The 11,308-nt window shown below is 45.5% G+C and overlaps 1 protein-coding gene across 1 annotated transcript; it reads right to left on the reverse strand.

Annotated features, from left to right (window-relative positions):
- Nucleotides 1–256: 256 nt before the first annotated feature.
- LOC144485547 (uncharacterized) lies at nt 257–10,508 on the reverse strand. The gene is made up of 2 exons (XM_078203680.1): nt 9,762–10,508; nt 257–1,304 (listed from the first exon to the last, which is right to left on the reverse strand). Exons 1-2 carry the CDS (start codon nt 10,506–10,508, stop codon nt 474–476), a joined length of 1,578 nt encoding a protein of 525 aa, XP_078059806.1. The 3' UTR covers nt 257–473.
- Between the last annotated feature and the right edge of the window lie 800 nt (nt 10,509–11,308).

Consider the following 11,308-nt stretch of genomic DNA (forward strand, 5'->3'; position numbering starts at 1 on the left):
GCAGATCGGGAGAAACTGTTCCACTGATGCGGGTCAGTAACCAGAGGACTGGGATTGAAGATAATTAAAGAAAGACAGACTGGCATCAATATCGCACATTTCCCAACCAGCAGGAATCACAATGGGATCATTGTTATAATGAAGGCTGAATGGCCGAATGCTGCTCCTACGGCTTATGGTCTATTCCTTAGTTCCCTCGAAACGGGGATAATCCCAGCCTCCCAAATGAAGATGCAGTCATTCAAAAATTAAAACAAAGTTGATTTTTTATTTTATTTTTAACCCAGAATACCAATATCTAAATCTGCACTGGATATTGTTAACATCAGACCCCAATAAATATAGTTCAGTTCTGGATGTGATTAACAGCAAACTCCAATCTGGCTGGTGTGTCAGCACGTTGGATGACTGATTGAATCCTTTCCCACACTTGAAGCAGATGAATGGTTTCTCCCCAGTGTGAACTCGCTGGTTTACAGTGAGAGGAGATGATTGTCTGAACTCAGTCCCACAGTGAAAGCATCTGAACGGACTCGAGTGTGAACCCGTTGATGGGTCATCAAGTTCCCAAAACTTTTAAAGCACTTTCCACAGTCTGGGCATTTAAAAGGTCTCTCGTCAGTGTGAATTCGTTGATGGCAGATCAGGTTAGAAGAGTTAGCGAATTCCTTCCCACATTTGGAGCAGGTGAACGGGTTATCCTCAGTGTGAATCCGCTGGTGTGTCAACAGTTCGGTTGATGTAATGAATGCCTTCTCACACTCAGAGCAGGTGAATGGTCTCTCTCCAGAGTGAATTCGCTGGTGAATCAGAAGGTGAAACGACCGGCTGAATTTCTTCCCACACTCGGAGCAGGTGAATGGTCTCTCCCCAGTGTGAACTCGCTGGTGTGTCACCAGGTGGGTTGACTGAGTGAATCCCATTTTGCACTCGGAGCAGGTGAATGGTCTCTCTCCCGTATGAACTCGCTGGTGTGACACCAGGTGGGCTGACTGAGTGAATCCCACCTTGCACTCGGAGCAGGTGAATGGTCTCTCCCCAGTGTGAACTCGCTGGTGTCTCACCAGGTGGGACAACTGAGTGAATCCTTTCCCACACTCGGAGCAGGTGAACGGTCTCTCCCCAGTGTGACTCCGTCGATGAATTTCCAGCTCTGATGGGGAACTGAATCCCTTGCCACAATACTCACATTTCCACAATTTCTCCCCACCGTGACTGCATTTATGTTTTGACAGGCCAGATAAACGGCTGAATCCTCGTCCACACACGGAACACGTGTACAGTTTCTCCCCACTGTGAGCGGTGCTTTTTCCTTCCATGTTCAAAATCCAATGATACGCATATTACGATAAATTGGGCGACTCTGTCTGATCCTGATGTGATGTTTGGTTTCAGTTTTCTGACTGCAAATCCTCACCTTTGAATATGCTGTGAAATTGATTTAAAAAAGAAAAAAGAGAGTGAGAGAGAACCCACAAAAACACAAAGGCAGGTTGTGAAATTGAGCTGAATGAATCTGGTAATTTGTGGGGCCGGCACTGGGAAAAAGAGACCAAGAAAACTGATGGATTGTCATAAAAACCCAACTGGTTCACTAATGTCCTTCAGGGAAGGGAACCTTTGAGCCAGTCTGAACCGATACAAGACCAGAGCTTCAATGTGAAGAGGCAGCGGATGGGCAGGATTAAGAGATGTGGGAGGAAAAGAGGTGAAGGAAAGGATACATCTACAGCCAGATAGAAACTCCCAAACCTTCAACCTCCACCATTTAGAAAGACCAGGTTCACAGGTGAATGTGAACATCATCACCTCAAAGTCACACAGCATCGCGACTGGACTGAGATCCTGTCCTGGATTAGGAGAAGTTTCCTCCATTTACAGAGTGAGAAACATGAAACAATTGTCTTCAGTCCGTGCTACAAACTCCACCCCGTGGACACTGACACCATCCCACTCTGGTGCTGAAGCAGGCTGTTTACAACCAGGTTCAAATATTTATTTTCTAAATCTGACTTTGCAGGGTCGACAAGGCCGTTTCCCGTGCCAAGGCCTATGCCTGGTCTGCCCATTTCCATACCTTTTTAGTAACTTTGTACTAGTTGGGTATAACTGAGAGGCTTGCTGTGCCATATCAGAGGGAATTAAGATTCAACCACATTGCAGATCTGGAGATACATGTAGGCCGGACCAGGTGAAGATGGCAGATTTGTTTTTCCCTAAACAGCACTAGTGAACCCAATGGGCTTTTATGATAATCAATAATGGTTTTTTTGCTCATCATTAGCCTTTCAAATTCAAACTTGTATTGAATGTAAATTCCACCACCTGCCGTGGCAGGATTTGAACCTCGGTTCCCAGAACATTACTCTGGGTCTCACCCCCCACCCCCGATGCCCTTCCAACCACACACCTGTTCCATCTCCAAGAATGGGTTTCCATCGGTGAGGGGGCTGGGACCTCACACTGCATACTTCTTTGAAAACATGTATTGATATCCTCATAGCTATTTCTAAAATTATTAAAATGGGAGAAATAGCTGAATCTGTGTGTGTTTCTGACCCCTGAACAAATGGAGCAATCTGGGAGACACAAAGAAACTCACACCTCATTCTCCCAGAGCGACATTTTGATTCTGGATCATGTGAAACACAATTGTTCTCTGTGATCTCTGCACTGTAAATCTTTCCTTTCTCTGTCCATCTTCTATATATGAATGCATCCATCATTATGAAGTGCTTCGAAAGGTTAGTCATGGCACAAATCAGTCCGGCCTCCCAGACTGCCTGGATCCACTACAGTTCACAACCGCCGCAACAGGTCCACAGCAGACACCATCTCCCTGGCCCTGCACTCAACCCGGGAACCGCCTGAATAACAAAGCACCTATTTCAGACTCCTATTTATTGACTACAGCTCAGCCTTCAACACCATTATTCCTACGAAACACATCCCCAAATTCCGTGGCCTGGCCTTAGCTCCTCTCTCTACGACTGGGTCCAAGACTTCCTAACACTCAGATCAGTAAGAATAGGCAACAACACCTCCTCCACGATCATCCTCAAAACCGGTACCCCACAAGGCTGTGTCCTCAACCCCCTACTATACTCCTTATACACCTATGACTGTGTGGCCAAATTCCCCCCCCAACTTGATTTTCATGATTGCTGATGACACCACCGCAGTGGGTCATTTCTCAAACAGTGATGAGACAGAGAACAGGAATGAGATAGAGAATCTGGTGAACTGGTGCAGCAACAATAATCTCTCCCTCAATGTCAACAAAATGAAGGAGATTGTCATCGACTTCAGGAAGCGTAGTGGGGAACATGCCCCTGTCTACATCAACAGGGATGAGGTAGAAATGGTCGAGAGCTTCGAGTTTCTCGGCGACCAGATACCAACAACCTGTCCTGGTCCCTCCATGCCAATGCTACAACTAAGAAAGCCCACCGATGTCTCTGCTTTCTCAGGAAGCTAAGGAAATTTGGCATGTCCGTTATGATTTTCACCAACTTTTATAGATACACCACAGAAAGCATTCTTTCTGGTTGTATCACAGCTTGGCGAGGCTCCTGCTCTATCCAAGAACGCAAGAAACTACAATGGGTCATAACCGAAGCCTCGTCCATCACGCAAACCAGCCTCCCAACCATTGACTCTGTCTACACTTACCGCGACCTCGGAAAAGCAGCCAGTATAATCAATGACCCCACACATCCCAGACATTCTCTCTTCCAACTTCTTCCGTCGGGAAAAAGATACAAAAGTCTGAGGTCCCGTACCAATCGATTCAAGAACAGCTTCTTCCCTGCTGCCATCAAACTTTTGAATGGGCCTACTTTCATTAAGTTTATCTTTCTCTACACCCTAGCTCTGACTGTAACACAACATTCTGCACTCTCTCCTTTCTTCCTCTATCTATGGTATGCAAGAAACAATACTTTTCACTTCATACTATTACATGGTGACACAGTGGTTAGCACTGCTGCCTCACAGCACTGGGGACCCAGATTCGATTCCCGGCTTGGCTCACTGTCTGTGTGGAGTTTGCATGTTCTCCCTGTGTCTGCGTGGGTTTCTTCCGGATGCTCTGGTTTCCTCCCACACTCCAAAGATGTGCAGGTGAGGTTAATTGGCCATGCTAAAATTCTCCCTCTGAACAGGTGCCAGAGCTTGGCGACGAGGGGATTTTCACAGCACCTTCATCGCAGTATGAATGTAAGTCTACTTGTGACTAATAAATAAACTTTGTGAGACAATAATAAATCAAATCAAATGGTGCAACATTGAGTTACCACATTTGGAGTGTCTGTGAGTAAACTAAAGTTAATTCTCACTTAGAGTCATAGAGGTTAACAGCATGGAAACAGGCCCTTCGGCCCAACTTGTCCATGCCACCCCTTTTTTAAAACCCCTAAGCTAGTCCCAATTGCCCGCATTTGGCCCATATCCCTCTATAGCCATCTTACCCATTTCCTTCCCTAAAGGACATTAGTGAACATACATACGGATGTATGAATTACGAGCAGGAGTAAGCCTTGAAGTATTGGGTAGTATGCCACTGCTTATAAAGGAGGAATCAAATCAAAAACATCTTTCTGGTCACAGACAGATGTGAGATGAGAAATCAATGTGGAATAAGTTACCTTCCACCCCTCCTGTATATAACATATCCCACTAACATGGCTCACCCTGGCCCTGTCTTAGTATTGTTTCTGAAAATTTCATGCATTCCCTCCTGACTTGACCGGACAGCCTCATCTATTCATTACCAACATGAGTTTCGCTAAATCCCTGTCTCAGCTGATGTTTCGAGAACTTTCATTCATTCCTTTATTTTCTTTAGACTTGACTGTCAGCGTCCCTCATTTAACCCATGAAAAACTTTGGTGTATATAAACCCCTGTCCTCTGCATCAAGTCCCACACACCCATCACCATGTCCTCACCATGGGGCTGCAGTGGTTAGCACTGCTGCCTCACAGTGCCAGGGACCTGGGTTCAATTCATGGCTTGGGTGACTGTGTGTGTGGAGTCTGCACATTCTCCCCATGTCTGCATGGGTTTCCTCCCACAGTCAGAAAGGCTTGCTGGTTAGGTGCATTGACCCGAACAAGTTCCGGAGTGTGACAACTAGGGGAATTTTACAGCAACTTGCAGTGTTAATGTAGGCTAAGCCTACTTGTGACAGTAATAAATAAACTTTAAAACACTGACCCACACAGGCTCCCGGTTAAACAACTCAATTTAAAACATTGCATCTTTGTTTGCAAATCCTTCCATGACATTATTGTTCCGTATTTCCAGCCACACAGATGTTTGAATCTTTTTCTACAGACACACTTACAATCAGGTTCTGATGAATGGAGTGACTCTGGCAGGTTTTGGTCTGATGTCTGGTTTGAGTTTCCCTTCAAATTTTGTCATCAAATTTCCTGTAAAAAATAGATCATCACTGTCAGTCAAGAATAGAAATTAAGCGAGAAACATTTCTCTTGGGTTGAGTTTTCTGTGTGTAAATCCTCCCCTTCTAACTCCCTGTAAAAGGAGTTTCCAAAGTCCATCCCTGTCAGTCCAGGAGAGAAATTCACAACATTCTCTCCTCCTGCTGGCAGGGAGCAGCGCGCATGCGCACTATTGCCCATCGCCCCGGGAAAGATGGGCTCCGTCAACTCGGGGCCTCCAACTCGGCATCTGTGGTCGCGGCCCCGAATGGTAGGAACGCGGCACTGAGCAGTTATTATTCGGGTTCTCCTGTCTCCACTGGGTGCTTATGAAGCCTCTCCATCCACCCCGCCGCCTGCATTACCCTCCAGAATAAGCCGTTTCCCTGGTAACCCGGAGCCGATATAACCGCCCTCCTGCTACTGCGGGAGCAACATACATTGCGCATGCACTTTGGATCTACAGTACGCATGCGCAAAGTCTGTTGTAAGGATAGATCATATTCTGATTCACTGTGAATGCTGGGTAAGATAGCCACCATTGAAGTATGTTATTGCATTAAAAAAATTATGTTTTGTGATTCAATTACAACTGAAGCCAAAGCACCAAGGTATAAAATGAAAATAACTAATACAGCAGCTAATGTCAACAGGCACCACAGTTCTGTCCTGAGTTTAATTAATAGCGGAACAAACGTCCACACCTGAAGATGAACTCCTTGGAATGTCAGCTGGTGTAACGAACTGATTGATTTACCATCCACCCCCTCTCCACACACACACACACACACACACACACACACGGACTTGACAAGAAGAATGAACTCATGGTTGATCAATTCCTTTGAACTTTTAAAGCTTGTATGTTAATAGGAGGGGAAACTGAATAAATCCATTTGCACACATAATGTACCTGAATGGTCTCTTTCTGGTGTGACTGTGCTGCTGTCAATAGGGTAACTGACCACTTACATTCCAGAACTGACATTCTGCTGGGTCAGCACTGCCCTGTTTCCAAGACCAACATTGAGGGGCGGCAGGGTGGCTAGCACTGCTGTCTCACAGCGCCAGGGACCCGGGTTCGATTCCCAGCTTGGGTCACGATCTGTGTGGAGTCTGTACATTCTCCCCGTATCTGCATGGGTTTCCTCCCACAATCCAAAGATGTGCGGGTTAGGTGGATTGGCTATGCTAAAAATTGCCAGGGGAACTAGCTAGGGTAAATGCATGGGGTTACGGGGATAGGGTCTGGGTGGGATTGTGGTCAGTGCAGACTCGATGGGCTGAATGGGCTTCTTCTGCTCTGTAGGGTTCTATGATCCTTGAAATGCTATGAAATCAACTGCATAATTGAATAGTTTTTCTTCCAAAATTTTTGGGAGAAAATTCCCACCTGACTGTTCATGTTATTGGGTCAAGAAACTTGTTAATTTTAAAAATGTCCATGAATACTGCAGAGGCTTCTGCAACTCTTCCGATATTGTTTTTTGTTAACTCAGATTTTTCAAAAAGAGAATTGAAAGGAGAAATATGCGTGTTTTTATGAAGGGGAACAATATTGGGACTAATTGCATAATTCTTTGAAAATAAGCTGGCATTGACATGATGTGTCTCCTCATGAGCTGTTATTTCACGATTGTTAGATCAATGTCTCTACAACATTCCAAAATATCCAGTCCGAATTCTATCTCCGCAAATCAAGGTCGTGAACTACAGCATGATTACACAGTTTGAAATACTCTGCAGTCCCTTTGAGATGCTGAGTACTCTAGCTGTGATCTAGTTAGTTTTTTTAATAGTTCCAGGATAACCGCTCTCTCACCTCCCATTGATTCAGCATAATGGAAGCTGGGAATTGAAACCTGTCAGCATTTGAAAGATATTCACAAATAGTTGGAGGATTTCTTACAGTTGGGATCTTTCTCTGTTCTGTCCACTCGAGGTGTTAGATAACAGACTTTCTCTTGTGAATATCCAGCTGGAGTATTGGGCCCTGATCTGTTTCCTTGTTCATCTTGTTGACTCTAAATATTGAATCTTGTGGTTTCAGACACCAGATAATCAAGCTCCCAACAATAGATTGTCTTTTACTGACTGTATTAACTACAGTGTATAGTTACCCCATTCAGAGAACAGGGAGAATGTTGGGGTAGACTCCTCCTGGTTCGAGTGTGTCGAAACTGTCAATGATTTTATTGTTTTCTGTGGATCCTCTACTGACGGGGAGTCAGATGTGGGATCAACATGGATATCCGTAGAACTGGCAGTTTATGATGTTGTTTTATAGTGCTCGGGGCGCGGGCGGGGGGTGAACTCTGCAGCCAAACTACCTTTGGTCTTCCTCTGCTGCTGTTCCACCTCTGGTCTTGCTCTGCCACACTCCACTTCTGATCCTCCTCTGGACACCTCAGATGTTCAGAGTTTGGTGATGATGGTCCTTGAAACTGAACCAAATTTCAGTGCTGCCTCCACCTGTGCCGGTCGCCACAGTGTTTTCTCCAGAGAGGTGGTCCGCAGTGCAGAAGTTTGTAAGGATATATTTTGTGTGTCATTTGTACTGACCACTTTGATGTTGTTTGCCCTGAGACAGTCCCCCATCGGGAAACTTGAATACATTGGACTTGGTCTCTTGAAATAAGTCATGAATATGGATTGTTAATAAACTCCTATCCTGCTTCTTGTGCTGTCCCCATAATAAGAGCCTGCCGACCTGAAAATGACACATCAATCCCTTCTCTTTGTCCTTTAACAACTCCTTTACCAATGCTAATATTTCACCCCCAATGACATGAGCCCTTATCCTGTGCAACAATCTTGTGTATGGCATCTTATGAAATGGCTTTTAGAAATTCAATCATACAACATTCCCTGGTTCCCCTTTATCTAACCTTTTAGTTACATCCTCAACAAATTCTACTAGATTTGTCAAGTTCTTTCATAAACCAATGTTGACTTTGTCCAATCATGTTCTACTTTTCTAATTGCATTTTTACCACTTCCTTCATGATAGATGCCAATATTTTCCTGATGACTGATGTCAGGCTAAATAGCCTGTCATTCCCTGTTTCCTTTCTCCGGCTTTTCTTATTATTGGGATTACATTTTCCACTTTCCAATCCATTGGTACCACTGCAGAATCTAGAGAATTTTGGAAAATCACTGGCAGTGCTTCGAGTATCAGTGCAGTCACCTCTTCCCAGATCCTGGAATGCAGACCGTATGATCCAGGGGATTTGTCAGCTTTCTATCCCAGTAACAGGAGATGAATTAGTCTCCTCTCATCTTGGAGAAATCAAGGAGTTGGGATAAAATGATGGAAACAAAAGTGATTCATTGGACACCAAACCCAATGTTCAGAAACTCAGAATTCAGTCAGATTGAACATAGTTCAGTCCTGGGTCTGATTTTTAAAATTCATTCGTGGCACATGGACGTCGCTGGCTGGGCAGCATTTATTGCCCAATTCCTATTTGCCTTGAGAAGGTGGAGCTGCGCTGCCTTCTTGAATCACTGCAGTCCACATGCTATGGATTCATAGAATCATAGAATTCCTACAATACAGAAGGCGGCCATTCGGCCCATCGTGTCTGTTCCGACAGCAATCCCACCCAGGCCCTATTCCCATAACCCTGCTAATCCCCTTGACACTAAGGGGTAATTTAGCATAGCCAATCCACCTATTGTGGGTTGACCCACAATGCCGTTCGGGAGGGAATTCCAGGGTTTTGACCCAGTGACTGCGAAGGAATGGCGATTATATTTCCAAGTCAGAATGGTGAGTGACTGGGAGGGGAACTTGCAGGTGGTGGTGTTCCCATGTATCTGCTGCCCTTGTCCTTCTAGATGGAAGTAGTCGTGGGTTTTGAAGGTGCTGTCGAAGGATCTTTGGTGAATTGCTGCAGTGCATCTTGTAGATAGTAAACACTGCTGCTACTGAGCATCAGTGGTGGAGAGAGTGGATGTTGGTAGATGTGGTGCCAATCAAGCGGGCTGCTTTGTCCTGGATGGTGTTGAGCTTCTTGAGTGTTGTTGGAGCTGCACCCATCCAGGCAAGTGGGGAGTATTCCATCGCGCTCCTGACTTGTGCCTTGTAGATGGTGGACAGACTTTGGGGAGTCAGGAGGTGAGTTACTCGCTTCTGACCTGCTCTTGTAGTCATTGTGTTTATGTGGCGAGTTTCTGGTCAATGGTAACCCCAAGGATGTTGACAGTGAGGAAATCAGTGATGGTAACACCATTGAATGTCAAGGGCCGGTAGTTAGAGTGTCTCTTATTGGTGACTAACAGCAGAATCCAACCCCTGTAGTCACTTGTGAATTTGCTGATGTCTCAGCAGGTGGGATGACTGAGTGAGTCCCTTCCCACACTCGGAGCAGGAGAACGGTCTCTCCCCAGTGTGAACCCGCTGGTGTCTCTGCAGGGTGGATGAACGACTAAATTTCTTCCCACACGTGGAGCAGCTGAACGGTCTCTCCCCAGTGTGAACCTGCTGGTGTGTCAGATGCTGGGATGACGTAGTGAATCCTTTCCCACACGTGGAACAGACAAATGGTTTCTCTCCACTGTGAACACGATTGTGTTCAGCAAGGTGGGATGAACAAGTGAATCCCTTCCCACACTCAGAGCATGTGAATGGTCTCTCTCCTGGGTGCACACGGAGATGTTCAGTGAAGTTGGATGAACACCTGAATCTCTTCCCACATTCAGAACAGGTGAACGGTCTTTCCCCCGTGTGCACTCGGAGGTGTTTTGAATGTTGCGATGAAGACGCAAATCTCTTCCCACACATGGAGCAGATGAACGGTCTCTCTCCTGTGTGAAGTCCCTGATGTTGAATTAAACACCCAGAGCTCCTAAAGCTTTTCCCACAGTCAAAGCATTTGAAAGGTTTCTCCTCAGTGTGAATTCGTTGGTGTGACACAAGGCTGGATGGCTGAGTGAATCCCTTCCCACAGTTGGAGCAGATGAACGGCCTCTCCCCAGTGTGACTGCGTCGATGAGTTTCTAGGTGGGATGGACAACTAAACCCCTTCCCACAGTCCCCACATTTCCACGGTTTCTCCATGGTGCCCTGGGGTTGGATGATCAGCTGAGGCCTCATCCACACACAGAACACATGTATCGTTTCTCCTCGCTGTGAATGGTGTGATTTTTTTTCAGGCTGTGTAACTGGTTAAACTCTTTCCACAGTCAGTTCACTGGAACACTCTCACTCGGGTGTGTCTGTGTCGGTGCTTTTCCAGTCACACTGATGTTTGAAATCTTTTCCCACAGATAGAACAGAAAAACATTTCTCCATCCATATTCAAAGGCCGAAGATATTCAGGTCCTGATGAATCGAGTGACTCTGTCAGATCTCAATGTGATGTTTGGTTTGGATTTCCTGTCTGAAAATTCTCCAGTGTGAATGCCCTGTAAAAGGACATTACACAAATGATTCACTGTAAGTACAGGCATAAATCCAAAACTGACAACTCTAGTTTCTTTGGAATATTTTTTCCTCTCTTGTTCTCCAAGTTGCTGACACAACTCACAAAGTAAATCACATTCCACAAACTGTCCCTCCTCCCAATGTGATTCACTGGATTTCAGTGCAATCTCCATCATTTCCTTTCTCCTCCCAGTTTTCTCCTTTCCTTTATTCTGCCTGGGTTCAATTCTCCAGCTGCTGAGTGAAGAATGAGAATAAAATCAATGAGTGAATAATTATCTCTCCGATCACTGGGACCATGAAGTCCCACCCACTCTCTACTCCCACACCAAGAAAGTTGTGCATGCGCTCTGCCAGTCATCAAACTAGGATGGTAACTGTTAACCTGGGCCTGTCCCCATAAAGCCCCAGCGCTGTAAACTCAGGAATTTGAT

Source organism: Mustelus asterias, unplaced genomic scaffold (assembly GCF_964213995.1).
Source record: "Mustelus asterias unplaced genomic scaffold, sMusAst1.hap1.1 HAP1_SCAFFOLD_198, whole genome shotgun sequence".
NCBI classification, from domain to species: Eukaryota; Metazoa; Chordata; class Chondrichthyes; order Carcharhiniformes; family Triakidae; genus Mustelus; species Mustelus asterias.

Bases quoted from the DNA above. Each gene is read 5' to 3' on its own strand.
- LOC144485547 (XM_078203680.1), bottom strand. From the start codon at position 10,508: ATGGAGAAACCGTGGAAATGTGGGGACTGTGGGAAGGGGTTTAGTTGT. The intron at 1,305-9,761 runs ATTCACAAGTGA...GAAGGAAAAAGC, and splicing joins ACCTGCTGAGACATCAGCAA to ACCGCTCACAGTGGGGAGAA.